The sequence below is a fragment of the Marmota monax genome, unplaced genomic scaffold (genome assembly GCF_021218885.2).
Source record: "Marmota monax isolate L192 unplaced genomic scaffold, Marmota_monax_Labrador192_F-V1.1 WCK01_AAM20220418_F8-fsc00274, whole genome shotgun sequence".
NCBI classification, from domain to species: domain Eukaryota; kingdom Metazoa; phylum Chordata; class Mammalia; order Rodentia; family Sciuridae; genus Marmota; species Marmota monax.
In genome coordinates this window covers 1,312,325-1,337,570 of record NW_026694547.1, presented here as the reverse complement: position 1 = coordinate 1,337,570, position 25,246 = coordinate 1,312,325, and the positions used below count along the sequence as shown (strand labels likewise).

General features: G+C 40.8%; 1 protein-coding gene across 3 annotated transcripts in view; it reads left to right on the top strand.

Annotated features, from left to right (window-relative positions):
- The window catches only part of Dnah9 (dynein axonemal heavy chain 9), a 330,995-nt gene that overhangs the window by 283,680 nt on the left and 22,069 nt on the right, over window positions 1–25,246 (top strand). For all 3 annotated transcript variants that reach the window (XM_046420725.1, XM_058571596.1, XM_058571595.1), the window contains 5 exons: window positions 11,455–11,582; window positions 15,420–15,647; window positions 20,487–20,678; window positions 21,824–22,015; window positions 24,139–24,309. In XM_046420725.1, the coding sequence (XP_046276681.1) occupies window positions 11,455–11,582; window positions 15,420–15,647; window positions 20,487–20,678; window positions 21,824–22,015; window positions 24,139–24,309 (911 nt within the window). The remainder of the gene's footprint in view (window positions 1–11,454; window positions 11,583–15,419; window positions 15,648–20,486; window positions 20,679–21,823; window positions 22,016–24,138; window positions 24,310–25,246) is intronic.

The window sequence follows — 25,246 nt, the reverse complement described above, 5'->3', positions numbered from 1 at the left end:
GATCACAAATCCAAGGCTAGCTTGAGCAACACAGCAAGAACCCCATCACATAAATAAATAAATAAATAAATAAATAAATAAATAAAGTATGCAATTCAAAATATTTTAGTATATTCACAAAACTGTGCAACATTCTAAATTTGGAAAAAAATATTATTTTCCCCCAAATAAATGCTATATATGCTGGCAATCACTCCCTGTTGAATCCCACCATCTCCCTAGAGTTGGTCAACCATCAATTTACTTTCTGTGTCTAATATATGCCTATTCTGGACATTTCATATACATGGAATCATACAATAAATTCTTCTCCTATGACTAGCTTCTTTCATCTCACAAAAGTTTTTCAAGGTCAAAACATGTATCAGAACTTTCTTCATGTGGCTGGATAATCTTCCATTATAGGACTATACTACATCTTATTTATGCATTCATCTGTTGATGGGCATTTGGGCTGTTTCATCTTTTCATTATCATGAATGATGTTGCTGTGACCATCCACATACAACTTTGTGTGTGCACAAGTGTTTTCAATTATAATAAAAGCATTAAAAATATTTTCAATTCTCCTGGGTATATACCTAACAGTAGAACTGCTGCATCATATGGTAACTTTATGTTTTAACTTTTTGAGGAACTTCAAAACTGTTTTCCAAAACAGCTGTACAATTTTATATGCCCACCAGTGATATGTGAATCCAGTTTCTCCACAGCTTTAACACTTGTTATTGTTCATCTTTTACCTAACTTAGTGGGTATGAAATGTATAGCTCCTTATAGTTTGGATTTGCATTTCCCAAATGGTTTTGATTATCTTTTCATGTGTTTATTGGACATTTATATATCTTCTTTAGAGAAATATCTATCCAAATCCTTAGTCCATCTTTAGAATCTTGGTTATTTGTCTTTCTATTGTTTAGTAGTAGAGTTCTTTATATATTCTGAATCCAAGGTCTTTATCATACATAAGATTTGCAAATATTTTCTCCCATTCTATGGAGCTTTATTTTACTTGTTTAAGCACAAAATTTTTAATTTTGTTGAAATCCAGTTTATTTCCTTCTTTGGACAATTGTGCTTTGGTATTATTGCATTTTAAAAACTATTGCCCAACCCAAAGTCACAAAGATTTGTTCTCCCATGTTTTCTTCTAAGAGATTTATATTTAGGTCTATGATTCATTTCAAGTTAATGTTTGCATATGGTGTAAGGAAGAGGTCCAGCTTTGCCCTATGGCATGCGTATATCCAATTGTCCCCTGTGCCATTTACAGAAAAGACTACTCTTTAATGATTGAATTGTCCTAGAACTCTTAACAAAATTAAATTGACCATAAATATAAAAACTTATTTCTGGACTTTTAATTCTATTCTCATGATCCATGTGTCACTTTGTAGTAAGTTTGAAATCAAGAAGTATGAGTCCTTCAGCTTTGTTCTTTATTTCAAGATTATTTGGGCTACGTGAGGTCTCTCATATTTCCATATAAATTGTAAAACTAGCTTTTCAGTTTCGGCAAAAATTAAATAAAGAAAGAGCTCAGATTTTAACAGGGATTGTACTAGGCACATAGGTCAATTTTGGGAAAATTTTCACCTTAGCAATACTTAGGGTTTTGATCCATGAACATAGAGTGCCTTCCCATTTATTTAATTTTCTAAGTCAGTTTTTATAACAATATTGTGTAGCCTTAAGTGCACAAGTCTTGCACTTCCTTTGTTAAATTTATTTCTAAGTTTCTTTTTATTCCATTGTAAATGAAATGGTTTCCTCCACTCCAGTTTCACTGCTAGTAAAGTTTTATCCTAAAAAATTGCCAAACTTGTTTATTGGCCCTAGTATTATTATTAGTGGATTCCCTAGGATTTTCCAGATGCACTGTCATGTCATCTATATGTACAGAGAGTTCTGCTATTTCTTTTTTCCAGTCTGGAAGACTTTTTGTTTGGTTGGTTGATTTTTGTTTTGTCTTGTTTTGTTTTCTTGATTTCTCTGGCTAGAATTTCCTGTACAATGTTAAATGGGAGTGGCAAATTTTGATATTCTTGTCACTGATCTTAGAGGAAAAAATTTAGTCTTCACCGTTAAGTCTGACGTTAGCTGTGTGGGTTCTTGGCAGAAGTCCCATATTGGATTAGAGAAGTTGCCTTCAAGTTCTAGTTTGTTGAGTTTATTTCCTCATATGGTGAAAAGGTGTTAAAAATTGTCAAATGCTTCTCCTGCAAACATTTGATTACTGTACAGTGATAATATATCTTTTATTGATTCTATTAATTGGGCTGTTATAGTTTGATCTGGAATGTCGCCCAAGGCTCATGTATTGAAGGTTTGTTCTCCTATTGGTGGTATTATTGGGAAGTAATAAAATCTTTCAGAGGCGGGTCCTAGTTTAAAAAGGCAAATCACTGGGGACATGCCTTCAAAGGTATTATTTGTCCCCTGCCTCTCTCTGTGTCTCTGCTTCCTGAATACCATTAGGTGAGCACTAAATGGTCTCTATCATGATGTTCTGCCTCACCAAATGGCCAAAATGATGTGGACAAGTGACCATGGGCCAAAATAAATCTTCCTTCCTCTCAATGATTTTCTCAGGTATTTTGTCACAATGATAAACAGCTAACATAATAGTGTATTGTATTCATTATTTTTTAAAAAATTAACAAAATTTAAATTCCTAGGATTCCAACTGGTCCTAGTACATAAATTTTCTTATATATATTTCTGAACTCCATTTTCTAATCTTCTGTTGAGGATATATTTGGGTTATATATATTCAGTACTGAGGACTGAACCCAGGGGTACTTTACCACTAAACTATATCCCCAGCCCTTTTTATTTGTTTATTTTGAGCCAGGATCTCACCAAGTTGCTGAGGCTGACCTCAAACTTGGTGATCCTCCTGCCTTAGCCTCCTGAACTGCTGAGATTACAGATGTGTGCCAACATCCCCAGTGAAGATATTGACATGGAGATTCATAAGGGATATTGACCTATTTTTTCCTTTCCATAGTATGTCTTTGTCTGACTTTAGTATCAGAATAATCCTAGGAGTCTATATAGCAGAATGAGTTTCATAGTGTTCCCTTCCTTTTTTTTGTCTTAAAAGATTTTGTGAAAGATTGGCATCAGCTTTTTGTCACTACAACAAAAATACTTGAGGCAGTTAGCTTCATAAAGAAAAAAATGTTGATTTATCTCATAGTTTTGGAGGCTGAAATTCCAAATAGCACAGTGCAGGTTCTGGCAAAGGCCTGATGGTGGATGGCAGGGCCATATATCAGGAGAATCACAGAGAAAGAGAGGAAACAGAGAGGGAGGGCGGGACGGAACTTGTTGCTTACGTAACAGTTCTCTCAGAACTCAAGAAAAACACAAGATAATCCCTTTCTTGGGCCATACCCTCAATGACACAAGAATCCCCCACTAGTCCACACCTCTTAAAGACTCCACAGCATATCCTAATACCACCAAGGGACTAAGCCCCCAATCACAGGGACCCTGGGAAGATACCCAAAATATATCCAAATCATAGCATAAGTATTAATTTTTATGAATTCAGTGGTTAAGCCATCTGGTCCTGAGCTTTTCTGAAGTTTTTAAAATTATTAGTTCAATCTCTTTTCCAGTTATGTGTCTATTCAGATTTCCCATTTCACCTTGATCAAGTTTCAGTAATTTTCTCCTTTCTAGAACTTTTTTCATTTCATCTAAATTATACCATCTATTGGTAAACACCTCCCAAATTGAGATCTCTATATTAAAATGTTTAATTCCTCTATTGAATATATTGTAACTTAAGTACTGTTAGTTAAAATTTTAATTTCTTGTGCCATGAATTTCAGGTAATTTCTCTTGACTTCCCTGTCTATGAGCTAAGGTTTCCATTTTCTAACTTGTGTTAGCTATGCCTTTATTTTTACACAATCAAGAACAAATTCATATTCATTCTCCTGTTACCATGAATAATTTTATGCATATCTGGTCTAAGGGTTAATTTTTAAATTTTAAAACCAATAAATAGCACATGTATCCTAATGAATACAAACATATTACCTGCTACAGAGGCAAGTAATGACTAGGATCACATCCCCTTCTTTTTGATTCCATATCATAATCTCTAGGTGTCTTCAAAGAAGAATGTTCCTAGTGTAGGGGTTTAAAATCATGTAAAATTTCAGTTTGCTTCATATGTAAATGATCATCTTCTTTGATAGCTTCTAGTTTTTTTCTTTCCCCTGGAATTGCAAATTGCCTTTTATTTTCTTGGGGGGAAAAAAAGTTCCATTTACCATTTACACTGACTTCTTATTCATTCTATACATTGAAAGGAATCCATTTTATTCTTGAACATACTCTTCCTAGAGCCCATTGACAAGCCTATAATAATATTGATAAGTTATATTTCAGTCTCCTACGAAGTTGACATCCTGGGACTTATTTTCTTGGTATTCAGTATTAGTTTTACTGTCTTTATATCCCACATATTTTATTTCCTATTTTCCATCTCATCAGACAAGAATCATAAGAAGTAAAATTTCCAAATTCTTGTGTATCTAAAAATGCTTCCATTTAGCCCAAATAATTGTTTGATAGTTTTTCGAGTTCCAAATGATTTCTACTCAGAACTTTGGACGTGTGACTCTGTTGTCTTCTAAAAGCCAATTTGTTCATGAGTGGTCATTTGCCAATAGAATGATATTCTCTTGTTTTTTGGTTAGTGACCCATTTTTATTCCCTGGAAACTTTGGGATCATCTCTTTACCTGTGTCCTAAAATTTCATGAGTGTCTGGGTGTGGGTCCATTCCATTCATCCACTCAACTCTTGGCATGTCATTTTAGCTCCATAAATTTTACTCTATGATTTTGGTAAATGCCACCATTATTCACCAAGTTGTCAGTTAATCCTCTTAAACTTCCTCCACTCTCACCACATTTTGTCCTATTGATTCAACCTACTAAATGTGTCTCCAATCCATTCAATTGTTTCTATTTTCATTTAGATTCTAGTCTGAATCACCATGATCTTTCAACCTGGATTATCAGAATAGCCTCCTAACTCATCTCTGTTCTCCTGCAATCCTCTGAACCCTTCCATCAGAGTCATCCTGCTAAACCTCAAATCTGATCATATCACTCTGTACTTAAAACTTTCCAGTGGAATTCCATTGTTCTAAAGGTTAAGTCCAGTATCATTAACATGATCTATGTGGCATTTACGGACTGTCCTTTCTGTCCAGCCTTAGGTCTTACCTTCCCCCATGCTCATTCTACGCCAGCCACCTGACTGTTTTAGATCCTCAGTCATACCCTGAGCCTTCCTGAACTAGGACATTTGCACAAATGGTTCCTTTTATCTGAAATATTCTTGACAGTCCAATGCCTATTCATCCTGCAAAGATCAGCCTCTCCTGACCTCCTCCCTGCAAGACGATTTGCTTCCCAATTATACATTCTTATAGCACTCTATATATTTGCACCAGGGCATTTAATACAATTCTAATTTAATTATTCTTGGATAATTTTACTTTACGCTTGCCTGCTTGTCACTAACATCTTTGAGGTCAGGGACCTTGACATCTTGCACATCGTCTCTTTACCAGAGCCTAATTGTGAAACTACCACAGATGTACTCAGTAAGTATTTGGGGAATGAATTAACAGATAAATGAAGGACTGTCATAAGAACTATGGTCATAGCTAAGTTATTCCTGACTCTCAGTCTTGCAGAGTGTTCTGCATTCCTTCTGTCCACTGGAAGCTTTGCTCCTTTTATAGAGATAAACCTAGTTTCCTCATTTTTATTCAGTGTTTTTCCTCCTGGAGGCTTTTATATACTGTGTTTATGAGCAATTTCCTAGTGTTCCTAGCCAGTTGACCTCTAACTATTCCATCATGTAGTTTGAAGCTTTCTGTCAGTCAGGCAAACTGACCCCTCCCTGATCCATATTGCTTATTTGTCTCTGAATACATTATCTCCGGCTTGCCCTTGGCATAATCTCCATGCATATTTCTAGAAGCAGTATTGCTGTTCATCAGCCAGAGATTACTTAGACACCTGTGCCCCTCTCCCTCCTGCCCTCTTCATGGTATGATTTATTTTCTAATTCATCCATTTAGAACACATATTCTGGGGACACGCGTTTCCCACATCCTGAATCTAATCAGCTTGCCCAGTGAGTCTCTGTTCTCGGGCTTGGAATCCTCATGTTTGACACCAATGCTTTTCCCCAATCTCCCCTAGCCCCAGTATATTAAATAAACTCACTGTGTCTTTGCTTTGTTTGTGCAGAGTCTGAAATATCAGACAGTCCATTGTATTCTACCATTTAGATTCTTGAAATCCTTGGCATCCTTTCCTATCTTTGAGTATTTATGTTCTTACCTCTCTCGTTTCTCTAGTCCTTTGTCTTACTACAACAGTCTTTAAGGTTGGGTAGAGGTCAAAAATCCCAAAAATCAGACTAAAGATTTGTTCCATTGTCTTCATTCCACTCCCCACTCCAAATCTTCATGTTCCCATGCACAGATGAAGCTGGGAGTCTCCCAAGCTCCTGAAGTCCATAGTCTCATCCTTGGTAAATCATCTATACTTTTCTGGCCCCTTTGCACAACCCGGTCTTCTCTGGGATTTTCTTTCCTGAACAATGGTGAGGGGGGAAGGGGAGGAGAAGAAAGAAATTCCATCACTTTTTTGGGGTCTTTGTTTTCAGGTGAAATCTACCCCCATCCACCCTCTCTGCTTTTTCTCCTTCATCCTCCAATTAATCCTTTAACAGGGCTTTAATTTTTATCTTTATTCCCTCTCTCTTTCCTCATCACCTCCTTTCCAAAGGAACCAACACGTGTTTTCACTTTTGCTTCATCTACTTTTTCCTTGTTTTCTCTCACCCAAGATGCCTTCCTACCACCACCCCCCCCCCCTCAGGTTACTGTGAGGATAAAAATGGAATCTCAGATGTGAGAAGACTTTGAAAAGTTGAAAGCCCAGTTAGCATTGTTCGGCATTGTAATGACGAGGATGCTTCGTCTGTTCTTTGAGGCAGCTCAGTGTGCTCCTTCCCTTGTATCTTCCTGTCACATCCTTTCAAAGCTGAGCTTCATCTTTGGCCCTCCCCTCACTGCCCTTCCACAGGCATCATCTCTGGTTTTCCATTCATTCATCTGTAACATGGTCTTGCTCCTTCTCCTTTATCCAAGTATCTGGTTTTGACAAAGTGAATTCTGCCCTGTCTATTTTGTGATCGGAAAAAAAAAGCTATCCCATCTTTGGCTTATGGTTGCCCCTTTTTCTTTTTCCAGTGTTCTGGTCGGAATGATGAACTTGCTTCGATTCATGTAAGCCTGTTACCAAATGTGTTCAAAGAAGCAGATTTCTTTGGGGGTGTTTTGTCAGCCACATTATCGATTCCTTGCTCCGGGTTTCTTTTTCATTGCACTTACCTGTGTTCTCATTTCTGTAAGAGGCAATTAAAAGTATATTGGGCTGGGGCAAGTACATTCTTTTCAGAGTGCCTTCAGGATGGAGGGAGTGTTGCTTTTGTGTTGACAGAAATTCACTTGTTCTCCTGGCAGGGAGCAGATGAATGAGAAGAGAGATGAAGGTGGAAGATCTGAAAGGAGATGGAATTTGGATGATGGGGTTTGTAGAACAGAAAAGAGGAGGACAACTATTGTGGTTTAGATATGAGGTGTCCCCCAAAAGCACATGCATGAGACCATGCAATAAAGTTAAGAGGTGAAATGATTGGATCGTGAGAGCCTCAACCTAATCAGTGCATTAACCCACTGATAGGGATTAACTGGGTGATAACTGTAGGCAGGTTGGTTGTGGCTGGAGGAGGTGAGTCATTGGGGCATTTCTGATATATACTTTGCCCCTGGTGATGAGTGGATCTCGATCTCTCTCTCTCTCTCTCTCTCTCTTCCTGAATGTCATGTCCTGATCTGCTCTCCTCTGTCACATCCTTCTGCCATTATGTTCTGCCTTACCTTGGGCACAGAGTAGTGAAGTTGGCCATCTCCAAAATCATGAGCCCCAAATAAACTTTTCTTCCTCTAAAATTGTTCTAATCAGTGAATAAGCGGATCAAAACAACACCATACAGATCGAGTGGCAGAAATTAAAGGAGTTTCTACCAAATGGCATGAGTTGGGAAGTAAAGACTGAAGCAAATTGCTGAGAATAAGAAGGATGGGGTCCATTAGGAGGCTTAAAATCAGATCAGCATAGTGACATCGTTGACTTCTGGACACACGGAGAAAGTTCCCAGTAGATCCAAGGTTAAGAATCATGAGCTTGTTGGGGCTGGGATTATAGCTCAGTGGTAGAGCTCTCGTCTAGCATGTGCGAGGCCCTGGGTTCAATCCTCAGCACCACATGAAAATAAATAAACAAAATAAAGGTATTGTGTCTAACTACTTCTAAAAAACATAAGTATTTTTAAAAGGATCATTAGCTTGTTGTGGCACCAATTTTCTACCTATATTGCTCTTCTCTTTTTACTGTTTGGGTTCATTCAGAGTCAAGGTTTTATAAAAGTTTCATAATGAAAAAGTAGAAGGGGGCAATGGAATTGAGGACTTTATAAGATCATGGTTCACATGAAGGATTATTTGGTTCATATTAACATAAGACGAAATGGCAAATGTGAAGTTAGAAAAAAAATAGATGAGCCAGGCACAGTGGTGCGTGCCTGTAGTCTCAGCGCCTCAGGAGGCTAAGTCAGGAAGATTGCTTGAGCCCAGGAATTCAAGACCAGCCTGAACAATATAGCAAGACCTTGTCTCAGGAATAAAATAAACTTAAAAAGAGCTAGTAAGCTATCAGACTGGACATTTCATGGAGGTAGAAAACCAGGTGGTGAGGAAATAAGAGAGTGAACAATCTGGAAAGTAGGACGTAATAGTGATCCGTGGATATGAAAGAATTTCAGCCATGGGACAGTTCTCAGTAATGATGAAGACCTGGGTGCAGCCATTGGATGTGAGTAACAGAAATGGAATGGAACTAAATTTTGTGACGATGAAGAAATAAGGAAGCACGAGGCTAGACGTTGGCCGAGTCATCCCCAATGACATTGAAGTTTACCAGGATAACTGAAGCAAGAAGCTTCAATTAACCAAGCACAAATGCCTCTCATAAAAATAAGTCTCACTAAAAATTGGTCAGAGAACATGAAAGTTAGTAGCTAATCTAGCCAGATAGCCTTTGCTTTAAAGGGAGAAGGGTTTTTATATGAGGGTGGAAAAGAAATAGCCCACAAGGAGCAAGAGACTACTAGAAAAGTGTTTGCATTCCCATAGAGATATGTAACTAGAGAAGGGGGCCATAGGAGTCACAATGTTCCCCAAAATCCAGGAGGAAGATGCATCACATTATGAAGAGATTAAATGGTGTTTGCAATGGTTCCAGGTGACACTTCCATCTGGAGAGTTGGAAGGAAAGTCAAAAAGGGAGAGATGAGTCACACACAGTGGAGGTAGGACATGAAGCCATAGCACAAAACAATATGACCGTGACAAGCCAAGAGAAGATAGCTACCAAGAAGGGCTTGCTCATGACCCAGAAGATGTCTGGAGAGCCTCAAAGGTGGAAATGGAAGGACTCTGCAGGTTCGCCCCACACACCAGGAGACTCACATGTGATACGGTCACGTGTGGCTGCGAGATGAATCAGTGAGAGTCCCATCAATTTTTTCCCTTCTCCATATTTCCAAGACCCATTTCTCTCTTCTCAAACTTAATGTCATGCCTCAGGCTTCGATTGATGCAGATTGATCCTGGCTGGGCTTTACCGTGATAGACTTGCCCTCACCAATGACCCCTCCAGTCTGCAGTTTTCAAACTAATCTTTATTAAGCACCTCTTTCCCCATCTCCTTCTCTTGCTAATAAAGAGAATAAATGGGCTCTTTTGTGAGCAGAAACGTCACAGAAGCCATCTAATAATCCTAGCACCTTTTATCCTGGTATTTTCTCTGGTATTACTTGTTTATCTCCCCAGTTCTAAAGCTGACATCAGACGCATTGCCACAGAGGATTTATAGCGTTTAATAAAGGTATTTCTTGGGTTCATCTCAGTTGAATCTATAATAACTATTTCTCAGTACAAAAAGTCATCATCTTGCTTGTCCTATACAGTTGAAGGAGAGTCTATACATTTTCTTTTTACTATTTAAAAGAAATATCCAATCTTGGACAAGCATCAAATAAGGTCTTCAATTTTTTCTGAAAGTAAATCTTTTGAATACATATTTTGAGTCTTTTTTTTTCTTTTTAAATTTCTTCTCTTTTCTCTCACCTACTTCACCTTCTTAGAAAAAAACAAATTGCTCAATGATTCCTTCATGGTATTACACATCTTTATGACTCTTTTATCTAAAGAATAGCATATAATTTCTCTGAACTTTATTGGATTGGACTAATAGCTAATGTGTAAACAAAATTGTTCCTCTATATTAAGGTGATTCTTTTATGTTAGGTATTCCTTGGCCTTGGAGAGCAACTCATGGACATTGGCCTTGCTGCAGTGGTACAGTTGTGATTTTTTCTTTGTACAGTCATTCCTTCACTATTTCCAACACCAAGAACCTTTATCAAGATAACAATAAAGCATCCACATCTATGTGTCCAAGCTCCTACTTGTCTTGCTTCTTGCCTCCATTTCTCTAATTCTTACAAAATAAAATGAGATAATTTTTTATTCTGTGTTGTGACTAGTAAGGGAGGAGATTAATATGTTGTAAAGTCCAGGAGGCTAGAATTAACTGAATCCTGCCCCTACTGACCACACCTCCTAATAAAGTCCCAAGGAAGATGCTATATATATATATATATATATATATATATATATATAATCAGAGGAAAATCAACCCAGAAGAAACCACACTCACATCTTGCTTTTGGACCCTTTCACATACGCACTTTGAAGGTTTGTAGATAAGGCCCAGGATCCAAAAGGAAGCCACACAATAGAGATAAGCATCCAAAATCATTCATAGGATTCATTGAGGAAGGAGGGGTAAAGTGATTTTTTATATGAATCGTGCTTTCTTTTATCTGGGATTTAAAAGCTGGAAGATGAGTTTGGCATGGTGGCACACACCTATAATCCCAGTGAACTGGGAGACTGAGGCAGGAGGATCACAAGTTCAAGGCCAGCCTGAGCAACTGAGTGAGATCCTGTCTCAAAATAAGATAAAAATGGCTGGGGATATAGCTCAGTGGTAAATCACTTCTGGTTCAATCCCCAGTGTCAGGAAAAAAAAAATAGATAGATAGAAAGAAGACAGTTGTGGTCTCCCATGAACACAAAGTCAATAAATGAGCCTCAGATATGGGTTCAAGCACGCCTGAGTTTGAGGGGTGATATTGAAGTATGCCTTTCCTTATGAACATTAAACACACAGATCATTCGACTCAATAAATGATAATGCCAATTTCATGCTTCTTTTAGGAAAGAAACTTGGATATACATTCAACAACCGGAACTTTCACAATGTGTCTCTGGGGCAAGGACAAGAGGTAGTGGCTGAGGCTGCTCTGGATCTAGCTGCCAAGAAAGGCCACTGGGTTATTTTGCAGGTATGGCCCCTTGCCCTGATCTGGGTCAGTCTTGTGTGCCTGTTTGAACTTCGTCCCCAAATCTCTGCATTTCTCTGCACACTCGTACCCTCTCGCCCACCTGTCTTTCCATACCAGTGTCTCCCTTTTCAATTCCCTCACTCACTACATCCTCTTCTCCACTCCACCTCCAATAACTTCTCCCCGCTCGCCTGCTCTACCACTGTCTCTGGCTTAACTCGTTTTGCTTACAAAATAAAGTGAATTTCCACTTTGATGCACATTCAGAAAGTTGGCATTAAGTTGAAGGCTTGGTGGCTGGATTCTTTCAGTTGAGGATCCCTTCTTATGCATTGGTGTTACGTGTTAGACTCTCATACCTACAAGTATGACTTAGAACCACCTTAGCTGTTTCTTTGAGAGCTCATGTTGGTGTTCGGAAATCTAGAATATCTATTGCTGGTAATTTCACCAGTTACAAGGGTGGAAAAGCTGCCACTCTTCTAGCAAAGTTTGTCCTCTCAAACCTCTTTCATGCAATTCACATGGATTCTGAGGCTGTGGCAGAACAAATGGCTTATTCCTCTTTTCTCCCGTAGCACTCTAAAATCACTTCATTCAACCATCCATTGCTATGTTGGATGACATGATTTATTATATGATTTGCCCCATCACTAGGTTTCCTTAGGGAAAGTGATGTTCCTTATTTAATTTTTATTGCCAAGCTCACTGCCTTAAACATAGTAGATGTCGGACACAAGCCTGTTGGGTGAATCAATAAAGGAATTAAAGAGCTAGACGCAGTGGTGCATGCCTGTAATTCCAGAGGTTCTGGAGGCTGAGGCAGGAGGACCACAAGTTCAAAGCCAGCCTTGCAACTTGGGGAGGCCCCTGAGCAAGACTCTGTCTCTAAATAAAATATAAAAAGGGCTGGAGATGTGGCTCAGTGGTTAATTTCCCCTGAGTTCAATCCCTTGTACAAAAAAAGAAAAAGAAATTAAAGAACAAGTGAAAAGACCATTCTCTTCCTGTCCTGGCTTTCACTTCCCTGCACTTTATCTGTCTCCTGATAACTCACCGAATCTTATATTGCTCCTGAGTCTTCATCCTGTTATTTGTTGGGATCCTAGCAGCTGAAGGATCTGCCATTTCCTGGTACTCCTTTTTCAGAAGCTGTGGAAATCCCAGGATAAAACATGACAATTGCTTCCTCCCACAAGCAGGGAAGTGTGACCCCACTCTACCATCTGAGGTTCATTTGCCAAGAGACCTCATCCTGGGCACTGATGCCTTTGGAAACCCAGACATCAGCATGGAGGTCAGAGTCTGATTCTGGGACTGCAGTTCTGCCTCCAGGGAGCCCACTCAGATAACTAGCATAGAGAGTTCTCTCCCCCAGCACCTGCTGGCCAACCCAGACTCCCATGTCTTGGGCTGATGTGGCTCCGAGAGCTCTCAAAGGTCCCTCTTTAACCCTGCTGACTGGGCACTTTTAAGGAAAATCATTTCTCCCAATAAGTACTACACAATCTAGATGATTACCTTTTCCCCGTGAATGCAGCATTTTTTGAGTACCGACGAGATATGATCTGTCCAGACTGTGAAGTGGATCCCTGTTGGTTTATAAAATCTCTCCTAGGACTCATAGCTGCCCCAGTTTTAAGAATTTTCAGGTATAATGAACTAGACCAAACCAGAGTCCTATTGGACAGTGTCTCCAAGCTCAGGAACCCGAGAGAGTCTATGAAAAGAAGGGAAAATAGTTAACAGGTTCCTCTCTCAAAATGTGGAGAACACTCCATGATATCGGTAGGTGAATGGTTCTGAGACTCCTGTGGTTATAGAAGTTTTTGTTTAATCCAGTGTTTCCCCAGAGTATCCAAAATCTATTACAACATCCATGGCACCCTTTGGGAAATGCTGCTGGAGGATCCCACCCCAAAGGTGTCAGGGGTCCTCTCCTGGGGGAGCTGGCTTCTGGGGAGCTGGTGTGGGACTAAGGTTGGGGCTGTCTCCCGTCTTCCTTCCTGGCTATGGTAGCCATGAGCTCCGTTTCACAGACCCTGGTCATGGCATATCCAGGTCCCTAAACCTAGTGGGGCAGACTTAGATCCCTGAATCCACCCAGGCAACAGTGCTTCTTTCTCACAGCCCCTGCCTTTTCCTGCAGCTGAATTGAAGCAACTGCCACTAATAGGAACACTGGCTCTCCGAGTAGCCCACTAAATTCTCTGCTCCAACAGAGTGATTATAAATGAATTTTTAAACAAATTTTCATTTAAAAACCACTACTGACCCTCACACTGCCTTTTACAGGATAGAGAGCTCTTTCAAATTCATTACCTTTGGTTATTTGCAGAAACTCTGTGAAATCAGTATGGAAAACATGATTGTCATTTCTCTTTCTATAGAGGAGAAAACAGCACTCAGAGACCAAATTACCGTGGTCCTAATACTGTGCTCAGTGCTGATCTGTGTATTTAAGGCTCTGCAAGCCTATTTCCTCCAATATTGATTGAGGAACTTTTATCTATCCATCATAATGAAACATATTGCAATGAAGCCAAGTGAGTATCTTTACCAAGGTGAGAGGTGCATTCGGCAGAGCGGTGCTAAGAAGTAAATGTAGGTTTGAATAGGAAGACAAGCAGACAGACAGATAGGAATCAGATTCGAGAGAAGAGAGAGGCTCAAAGACCAGCAGAGGAGCTTCAGATTGGAGTAGGGAGCCTCCATGGGTCTTAAGCAGCAATGACTCAGTGTGTTTTAGAAAGATAAGTTTGGCAACAATTAACAGAATGGTTTGAAGATGGGGAGAGACGACTCTGGAAAGCTAGCTAGAAGAAGTTCAAATCAGTGCCTTTCAAATTTTAGCACGGGTACAAATTACTGGAGGATCTCATTACAATGCGCTGATTCAGTAAGTCTGGGAGGGACCTAAGATTCCGCATTTCTGACTAGCTCCCAGGTAATGCCAACAGTGCTGGTCCATGCGCCCCCCCTTGCGACTCTGAAGGGTTCAAATATTGGCATCACCTGGTAACTTGTTAGAAATGCAAATGCTCAGACTCCACTCTTTAATTTATTTTTAATAGCTCATTATAATTATGCCTAATAGTCGGATTCATTATGACATGTTGGTACATATCAGGTTCGACTCTTGACCTACCGATTCAGAAACTCTGGGGTTGGCCCCAGAAATCTGTGTTTTATCAAGCCCTTGGGGATTCTCGTGTGCAGCCAAGTTTGAGAACACTGTGCTAGAAAAGATTGACAGATGATAGGACTAGAAGGTCCCCATAACTGGACATCCCAAGACTAGTTCTGTGATGTGGGTTAAGACATTTTTGCTGTCCCAAGGCATTTGGTGGCACAACAATGTGGGTACACATAATGCCATTGAACATTTTAAAATGTATCCACTTAAAATGGTTGAAGTGGTAAAGTTTGTAATACGTCTGCTTTACCACATTTTCATTGGTTCTTTTTAGTTATACATGACAGCTGAATCCATTCGGACATAATTATATGCATGCAATACACCTTGTTCTAATTCAGACCCCAGTACCTCTCCTTCCCCTTTTCTCTCCCCACTCCCAGCTCCCTTCCCTCTGTGATTTATCTGCCACTTACCCATAGTTATTTTTTAAAATTAATTTCTTGGGTTTTTAAAATTTTTTTTAAATGTACACAATGGTGAGACTCACCATGGTATATTTACATATGTACATAGGAACAACATTTTTAAAAACTGTGTTAAACTGAAGTCATGTGCCCTCTCTAGTTGCCTTTCAGATAACTGTATACTGTCAGTAGAACTAAGCAGAGACCTGAATTGGGGGGTTTCTTTTCTGCCAGAACATCCACCTAGTGGCCAAGTGGCTCAGCACCCTGGAGCAGAAGCTGGAGGAGCACAGCAATGACAGCCACCCTGAATTTAGGGTCTTCATCAGTGCCGAGCCTGCCCCCTCCCCTGAGGGCCACATCATCCCCCAGGGAATCCTGGAAAACTCTATCAAGATCACCAACGAACCCCCCACTGGCATGCAGGCCAACCTGCACAAGGCCCTGGACAACTTCACTCAGGTACTGCCCTGGGAGGGAGGGAGGAAGAGCACCCCACGTCACAAAGAGCTGATTCAAGTTGGGTGGGAGAAGAGTATGCACCCGGGCATGGGAAGGGATGCTGATTGGCTATGCACCAATGCTTATATGGGTGAAATGTGTTCCCTGGGTGACTGGCCTCCACCCAGCACCCACTCGGTACAACCCAGCTCCCGATATCAGATGCACCTAGAGGAACTGAGCATAGGACCATTCTTTGGCAAAGTGGTGTGGGTAAGCTTTCTGCAAGTCTACTGTACACTGATATTCCAAGATGGCGAAGAGCATGATGCTGAAAATCTAACATACCTGTTGGCTAAACATCTTGTCTTCAATCAGGGGGATGATGTTCTCATTCAGTTGATATCACTTCCCATCTACATGCATCTTGAGTATCAAGGATTCAAATAATCTAGGTGTCAAGTGGTATGAATCTAGATTGGAATACAGCCACATGCTAGAATCTTAAAGTTGGGCCCCAGACCGGCAGCATCAACATCACCTAGGAACTTGTTAGAAATGTCAATTCTCAGGCACCACCTGAGCCTACTGAACCAGAAATTGGGATGGAGCTCAGGAATCTGTACTTTAACAAGCCCTCCGGGTGATATGCATACATGATCAAGTTTGAGAACTCTGCTCCAGAGAGACTCAGAATGTTAAGACATATGATTCAAAAACAGACTGCTACATTACTGGAATTTCCACTACTGGGGATTCCAAGACTTGTAGAGTGGTTATTTAAAGCCAAGCCCACTATTGGTGGCTGATCCTGTAGTATCTGTGAAGTCTGCAGCTCAGGTCTTTTCCATCTTTGCTGGAAGGCGCCATTTCTTGTTGCTTCTTCTTAAGGAAATTCCACTTTCCGGAAAGGTGAAGACATAAAGGGCAAGGGCAGGGGTAGGGGTGGGAGTCACTTTAAAGTTCATCCACCACACCAAACCTTATTAGAGTCTTAGGATAAGCTTCTAGGAGTTATCAAGGAGGTTTTCCTCTATGATGTCATCTTATAATAGCACCAAAGACACTCTGGTTTCATAGAAGCCATGCTAAAACTTATTGTCCCAGACAGGTCACCTAGGAACTGGAGATGGGCCATCCTGGACAAGACAACTGTTCCAGTTAGCCCAGTGAAAACCAGCAGAGCCATTGACCCTTTGGGGCCTGGCTTGGTTTACAATATGTGGCAGTCAGGAGTCTAACAGGATTTTACTAACTGCGTGATACTCGCATAGCATAGGAGTCTCACAGTCCAACTTGGAGAAGGAAGATTCACAAAGTTCTGAAAGGCAAACTTATTCAGTATCCTTTTTCAGTCCTTTTTCCAACTCAACTCCAAACCCCACGCATCATCTGGAATAGAGAACGAGAGGACATTACAAAGACATTATCAAAAAATTCAGGATATTCTAGCTTTAAGTTTTTGATAATAAACATCCTGCCCGACACATTCCCTTATCCAGGGAATTTTCTTTCTTTTCATTCTTTTTTTCTTTTCTTTTTTTTTTTTTTTCTTAAACAGGCCTTGGCAAACCTCCCGGATACTCTGAGCTAGAGTACAAAGGTTAAAACCTCTAAATTTTCTGGCTACATTTCACATAGAGGAAACATAAATTAATTTTATTAATTTTATTGGTGCATTATGATTACAAATAAAACTGGGATTCATTTTTATATATTTGCACATGTGTCTAACATAATGTGGTCAATTTCATGCCCCAGTACCTCCTGTTTCTCTCCCCAATCCCTTCTTCCCATCCCCATTCTTACAGGTCTCCCTCCCTTTTTTGTTTTGGTTTTTGTCGTTGTTGTTTGTTTTTATTTTGTTTGGTTTTGTTTGGGGTATGGGTGATTAAAACTGGAAGTGCTCTATCACTGAGCTACACTATACCCCCAGTCCTTTTTTTATTTTAAGACAGGGGTCTCACTAAGTTGCCGAAGCTGACCTTGAACTTGCCATCCTCCTGCCTCAGCCTCCCAAGTAACTGGGATTACAAGCATGTGGCACTGCTACTGGCAAAAAACATAAATTCTGAAGCTTTAAATCTATAGTCTTTCTTATAAGAGGTATAGCTGGTTCACGCAGAGATAATCCCATCCTCACAAGACACTACCTTGCAAAGTGATATGAGGGCACAAGATGTTTCTGAACTGCACACATAAAACTAGTGAAAGTGACAAATTGTATGTCACATGTACTTTGGCACAATTCTTTTTTCTTTTTCATATTTTTTAGTTGTAGTTAACACAATACCTTTATTTTATTTATTTTTATATGGTGCTGAGGATTGAACCCAGGGCCTCGCACGCGCTAGGCGAGCACTCTACCTCTGAGTCACAACCCCAGCCCGTGGTACAATTCTTTCTTTTAATTAAAAGTTGGGGGAATAAAAGTTATTAGGATGCCATTAGCCAGCTCTGTCAAAGGCTCCAGTAGCACACCATTCTCGACTCTTCAACTTGAGGGTCTTAGACAGTCAGGAGGAAGGCAGCAGAGGCTCACATACCACTCCTCTCAATGATTCGTGTTGGGCCTCAGTAGGATTATTATCATCTTTAGCCACACCTGGCTTTGTCTGGTCCTCCTCCCCAGGGAACACTGTGTTTGGGTTTTCTCCCTGCAAACTGGATGTCTAATCTTCATCATTGGACAACTGGGAAATATATCCCAAAAGATGTGGTCTATTTCTTGTTATTCTGTTCCTACAACAGTTGGTTTGCTCATCATTTATGGTCACCTTTAGTAAGTCATTCTGACAAAGAGAGATAGCTCTATGTCTATATTCACTGGTTACAAGAGTTTTAATTGCTCCATTCTGCTTTCATGAGTGCCCGGGAACAGAAGCCTCTATAACACTAACCCTGTTCCTTCAGAGCCCCATTCTAACCACCTAAGAGACAAATCCTAGAAATGAAAAACTTTTTACTCCTGTTTCCCTGGTAGCCATGCTGTTTGGAGATGATTATTTTATTCTGGCTTTTATGTGAATATGCCTTAATCAGAAGCTTGAGCATTTTGATGTGTGATTTTTTTATCTTTGTGCTTCAAGGCACTTTTCAGTAAGACCCAGTTTTTTTTTAATGTGTGAGAAGTAACAAATGAAGCATCCTACATGTCTGTAGAGAACAGCTCTATCCATAGAGCAGTTATTAAGTTTTTACTTGCACAAGGCAATGGCCTCGTCCTCTGTCCCACCTCTGACCTTTCACACCAATGCCTTTGTGACAAGCATGATGCCTGTATCAGTCAGCTCTTTATCACTCTGACACACAAAAAAAACTGAGACAATCAACTTACAAGAGCAAAGATTTATTTGGGCTCACAGTTTCAGAGATTTCAGGTCGTGGTCACTTGGATCCATTGATTCTAGGCCTCCTGTGATGATTTAGAATGTCCTGGGGGAGAAGGCATGGTGGAACAAAGCTGCTCACCTCATGGCATCCTGGAAGCAAAGAGGGAGAAAGAGAGACAGGAAGGGGCTAAGGATATGACTCACCTTCCAAGGGCACACCTTGAGTGCCCACTTTCTCCAGCGAAACCCTACCTCCTTCCACCACCTCCCAGTAGCCCAGTTATAAACCCACCAATGCATCAATCCACTGATGATGTCAGAATCCTCATGATCCAGTCAACCTCCCAAAGGTGCCTCCTCCAAACACTGCCACACTGGGGACCAAACCTTCAGCACATGAGCTGTTAGGGAATCATTCAGATCCAAACCATAACATTAACCAATTAAGACACTGCAGAGACCCCACATGTCCAGAAAGAGAGAGAAACTGTGTCCGTGGGTTCTCCATGGGGAAATTAGACTCACCAAAAGCCCACTGTCCTGCCTCCTCGTCTGCTGCTGCCCATGTGAGCAAAGTCAAAAGATGAGGCCTAGAAGAAATGCCAGGACTGAGCTAAATTCAATTAGTGGGCGACTTGAAAGTGTCTTTCTTGGGCTCCAGCTGCCACCTCTTGCTCCATCTTGAACAGAAAATCTCACTTAGAGGATACTATTTTTAATTCCAAAGAGTTCCGGGGTTCCCATCCTATCATCCCTTAAAAATATAGGCATTCCCCCTCTGTAGCCACATTACCATCACCCTGAAAAATCTGCTAAGCACAACCTCATTGCTTCCCTTTAAACCATCGCCTGCTTCTATTTTCTTCCATCTCTCTCTTCTTTCTTTCTCCTTCACTAGCTAAATCTTTTCCTGTGCCTCCTGCTATTCAGCCAAGAGTTCTCCATATTCTGGTTTCCTCAGCCTCGTGTTGGGTCATCCATGCTCAGGTTTGGGAGAGCAGTGAGGAGGTTGGAGATCACAGCACTCCTCCATCTCTTGTAGTTCTAGTTCCCAACCACTCCCTCATCTTAGCCGTTCCTCCAGCAAATGAGCTAGGGATTCCTTAGTCACATAGGCAGCAATTACACCTACTGAGGCTTCATGATAAACAAGAAAAGTATGGCAGGAAGGTTTAGAGATGATACTGGGGGAGTCCCCAACCACACCCCAGTGCACAAGGACATTGTGGTCCACTACCCTGTTTTCTATTCATTATACCAGCTAACCTAATTAGTACATCCATATCTGCAAATTTGAACTATAAACCAAACCGATTATAACCTGAATGTAAACCTTAACTCAAACGTTAAACTAAAATCCAAGCCCTCTACAAGTTCTCTCAAGTTTGTCCCCCACATATACTCAGTGCAATCATCATCTGACTGTAACTCAAACCCTAACCAGGATGAATCCCAATTATAACCCCAGAGCCTGACCCAAGGAAGGGAAGCTGTTGTGTCAATATTGCAAACAATGCTTTCCTTTCAGGACACTCTGGAGATGTGCTCCAGGGAGACAGAGTTTAAGAGCATCCTCTTTGCTCTTTGTTACTTTCATGCGGTGGTGGCAGAAAGACGGAAGTTTGGACCTCAAGGTTGGAATCGGTCCTATCCTTTTAACACTGGAGACCTCACCATCTCAGTGAATGTGCTCTACAATTTCCTGGAGGCCAATGCAAAGGTAAATGAGAGGGATGCAGGTGTAAGTCAGGAGGGTCACCTCTCAGTTGATGTGTCATTCTCATACAGAGGGTGGGAGAGATTCCCAGAGAGGTCTGTATCCTACGTGAGTGGGAAGAAGAGGTGTAGACCCCAGGACCAGTCTGAGACTGAGAAATATCATAATGAAATCAGAGGCGAAGAAGCTAGAAACCCAAACTAGTGACTCATGCCTGGTGTGAGTTGGTCCCATGAGATTTTGTCCGGGTACCCACCAGACCACTATGTGTACTCATAGCATAACAGGTGGTCTGTGGGTTGGCAGGAAGAGACCTCATACTTAGCTAATGTGAGTTCCCAATGTAATTAGCCAAGGATGAAGGCCTTGTCTTGGGCATACAGCTCTTCATCCTATGACTTTGCCAAAAATGAAGAAGGAACCAAATCCTTGCTATACCATCTCTTCTGCTGTTGTGATAACTCAGATTCAGGGAAAACTTGCACTAAAAATTGATGATCTTCCACTTAAAGGAATGTTCACACCATCAAGTCTCTTCTTGTCCATGGACCAAACACAGCATCAGCAGGGCCAACACCTCTTCCTTTTTGGGGAAAATGAATAAGACCAACATGCCCTGGGAAATCCTTCTGCCTCCAGCCCCCTGGGTCCTGGGAACTCCACCTGCCCATATCACTATTTTTTCCAAGTGCCTGTCCACCCTAACTTTCATTTTAGAAAACGTATAATTTTTATTTTATTCACTTCAAAATTCTAAAGGGAACAATTAATCTTGTCATTAATGGCAGAAAATTAGAAAAGTTCCCTGGTCCCTGCTTCCCTCCATTTGACACTTACCTATTTAAAGCATTTCTAGGAAGAGCCTGACTTCAATGTCACGGTTAATGACCATGCGAGAGAGAAGGCATCTGTGTGAGGGGTTGGCACCTTATCTCTTCTTGCCCTTTGATATGTTTTCTCAAGTGTTAAAGTGAACTTAAACACTTAGATAAAATGCCTTTCACTTCTGGGCACTGAGGGTATGCAAATAAGACGTTGCTCCTTACCTGAGGAAACATCCCATCCTTTAGCTTATGCTCTGCCCGCATATCAAGCCAGCCCCAGCATCTGCATGTGGATCTTTCTCGCCTTCTTTCTTTCCCTTTCAGGTACCCTATGATGACTTGCGCTACCTGTTTGGTGAGATCATGTATGGGGGCCACATCACTGATGACTGGGACAGGAGACTCTGCAGAACCTATCTGGAGGAATTCATTAAACCAGAAATGTTAGAAGGCAAACTGTACCTGGCCCCAGGGTTCCCACTCCCAAACAACCTGGACTACAATGGTTATCATCAGGTAAGGCTCTGCTCTGTGTACCCCATAGCATGATGGTGCACACATGATCTAGGTAATCCTCCCATCTGCCCCACATGATCAGTTCTATTCATGTTGGGACATGGCTACAGGCTTGAGGCAGGGTCCTGAGAAGAGGGGCTTAAAGAGCTGAGTTTGTATCAACTTTGGTTCTTCACCCCAAGATTCTCTTATTTAACTTAAGAATGAATTTCTGGTCTAGCCTCACATTAATCATAAATTTGAGACTTTAGAGATCTTTTTTTTTATTCTAGTCATTTGATTCAATAATTCTATTTGTTGGGGCTGGAGTTGTGGCTCAGCGGTAGAGCGCTTGCCTAGCATGTGTGAAGCCCTGGTTTTGATCCTCAGCACCACATAAAATAAAATAAAGATACTGTGTTCATCTACAACTAAAAAATAAGTATTTAAAAAATAATTCTATTTGTTTTTCTTTTTTGCAAGTAGCATCTAAGACAGTTGTTTGGTTGTTTTTATTCAGGATATTGGCAAAGTCAATATTATTTCAAGTAAGAGCTTAGCAATTTTTAAATAAAGTTTCTAACAGTGATTCTAAATATCTTTATACCATCTGTGGACAGATTGCTCTCCCCTCCCATTCTCTGTTGATGCTATGAATAAAGGCATCCATATCCACATGCAGGAAAATAGTTCTCATAGAGATTTTTCTTACTGTTACTTTAGTTTTTCACATACTATTTCTACAGCTATTTTAAAAACATTCAGCTTTGCCTACTTAAACTACTTTCTCTGCCATAGAAAACACACTCAAAGATAATTTTTGAAAAAAAAATATTGCTAGATTTTTTATCATGCCTAAAAGATCTTAAATTTACCAAAGTTTATACCAAACCCAAGGAAAATGCTGATCATAGAAATATTAAGTATAAGAGAGTTAATTATAAGTTATTTGATCCACAAAAACCATACCTATGAGAAGAAATTGAAAATAGTAAGACTCCTTAAGGAAAATAAGAGGAATTGGGTTTTGTTAGCTATCTTTAAAGGCAGCAAGGCTTTACCCAGGAAAACAGTGCAAGAGCGTCCCCTAGTGTCCATGAGATAGTTCGACAGGGGGCTGGAGCAGGGGATGAGCCAAGTGAGATAAGCAAGTGGATCTGAATCTCGTTTCCGTAGTAGCATGGTCTGTACATGTCCAAACAACTAAGCTGGGCTTTCCTTTCTTTACAACTCTTTTTCATCTGTGAGGGAATAGATTGTTGTAGGACATCAGGGCCCAGGATTGTCCTGAGTGCTGGAGGAAATACAAAGATAAACATGCAAATTTGCCTTTAACAATGAGCAATGTTTACCCAGGTGAGACGTCACTAACACAAAGTAATCATCAGAATCATATTTGGAGCGTAACGTGGGAGATAGTTTCTCATTATTATAAACAGATTTGTGAAGGAACACTCAAAACATCCAGAGAAGAAAGTGACCCTTACAAACTGAGCAGGATTTTTCAGGCATCGCAGACTGTGGCCATTAGATGTGTTGTTGTTTGGGAGACTCGCTTTTTTTTATAATGTTTTAATTGCAATGCTTTTCACCAGGGCTGTGAACTCTTCTGTTCTCAGCCAAACTTGCTCATCCTACAGCCCAAATCACACACTGACTTTGGGTTGCACAGTGCCACATATGTGTTAAAGCATGTCATCTCTGGTTAAGATAAACAGAGGGAAGAGAAAGAATTTAAAAGGAAGAGAATTCGTATCCTAAAAGACTTCAAGTAAAAACACCAGGGGGAAAAGATTTCAGGGATCATTTCTGCAGTTTGTGAAAATACCAGGGAGGTATTTATATTTTTAAAATACTATGAGAAGTCCTGCGGAAACAAGGATATATCAGTGAGCAGTGGAAAGGGCTGGAAATGGAGATGGATAGCATTGTCTAAACTTCCCCCCAAAAGAAGGGAGTGTAGTGAATGTGAAAGTTCTGTTCTGGGAAGCTGGTCTGGCATAAGAAAATAAGTGAAGTCAAGGACGGACTGGGGAAGAGAATGTGCCCCCAAAGAGAATGTGCCCCTGCAGAGAAGGAGCTGCTGTAGGAGGTGGGAGGTGCATCTTGGTTGCTTTTTTAAGTGAGCTTGCCCTTGATTTCAGTACATTGATGCCGAGCTGCCTGCAGAGTCACCCTACCTCTATGGCCTTCACCCAAATGCAGAGATCGGCTTCCTAACCCAAACTTCAGAAAAGCTCTTCCGCACGGTGCTGGAGCTGCAGCCTCGGGACAGCCAAGCAGGAGACGGAGCCGGTGCCACAAGAGAAGAAAAGGTGAGTGGTGGGGATTGCCTGAGATCAAACTGGGGAGCCCAGGACTGTAGAGAGGCGCCCTACTCCTATCCTATTGGCCATGTTGGCGGTACAGAGCATGGATAATATACACAAGGCACAGTACCACCAGCCTGAAGTGTTGGCCCTTTGCCTCTAAGAGCCCCTCCCAGATTGGTCATGTCAAAACACTGACTCTCTAGTTAAATCATAGGAAGCCTTTGGGGTGGGCAATGTACAGGTTTACAGAATATTAGTTTTTATTTGGTTTGTCTGCCAAAGTGAAGAAAGACCCGGGCTGAACAATGGTGGTTTGGGAACCTTGAAACTTAACTCAGGATTCTTTGGCAAACCAAGGAACGATGGATGCTTCTAATGCTCCACCCTCCTTCTACCAACTAATGTCCTTTCAGATAAATACTCCTTTTGATGAAAAGAACTTCTCTTTGAATAACTTCTAGCCAGAGTCTCTGAACACCAGTTAAGTGCTTCTACATGAGGATCTCCTGAAGTTTTAGGAAGGTGGAGGTGAATTATGGTGTAGAAAAGCAGACTTGGGTATGGGTTGAGGATAACTCAAGGCACTTTGGAGGCCCTGTTCCTGATGTGGGGATAGCAGAGGGCAGAAAAGAAAAAGGGCCACCACAGGGAAACTTCTGGGTGAAATTTTTCCAAGAGAGTACATTCGTCAACCCCCATCCACCCATGACACTGCTTGGATTCCTTTAATCAGAGATACTGTTGGGTTAGGGAAAGACTTTGGGGGAATCAAGGGTTAGGGAGCCTGGGTGACTACCAATGTTTTCATTGCAGGGACTGATTTTTAAGAAAGTGAAATACCAAAGGATTTGCACTTTAATGGCATGGAATGCTGTCATCAGAATAGCAGTTCTCAACTTTTAATATGCCTAAAATCGAGCTTGAAATTCTGACTCTTAAG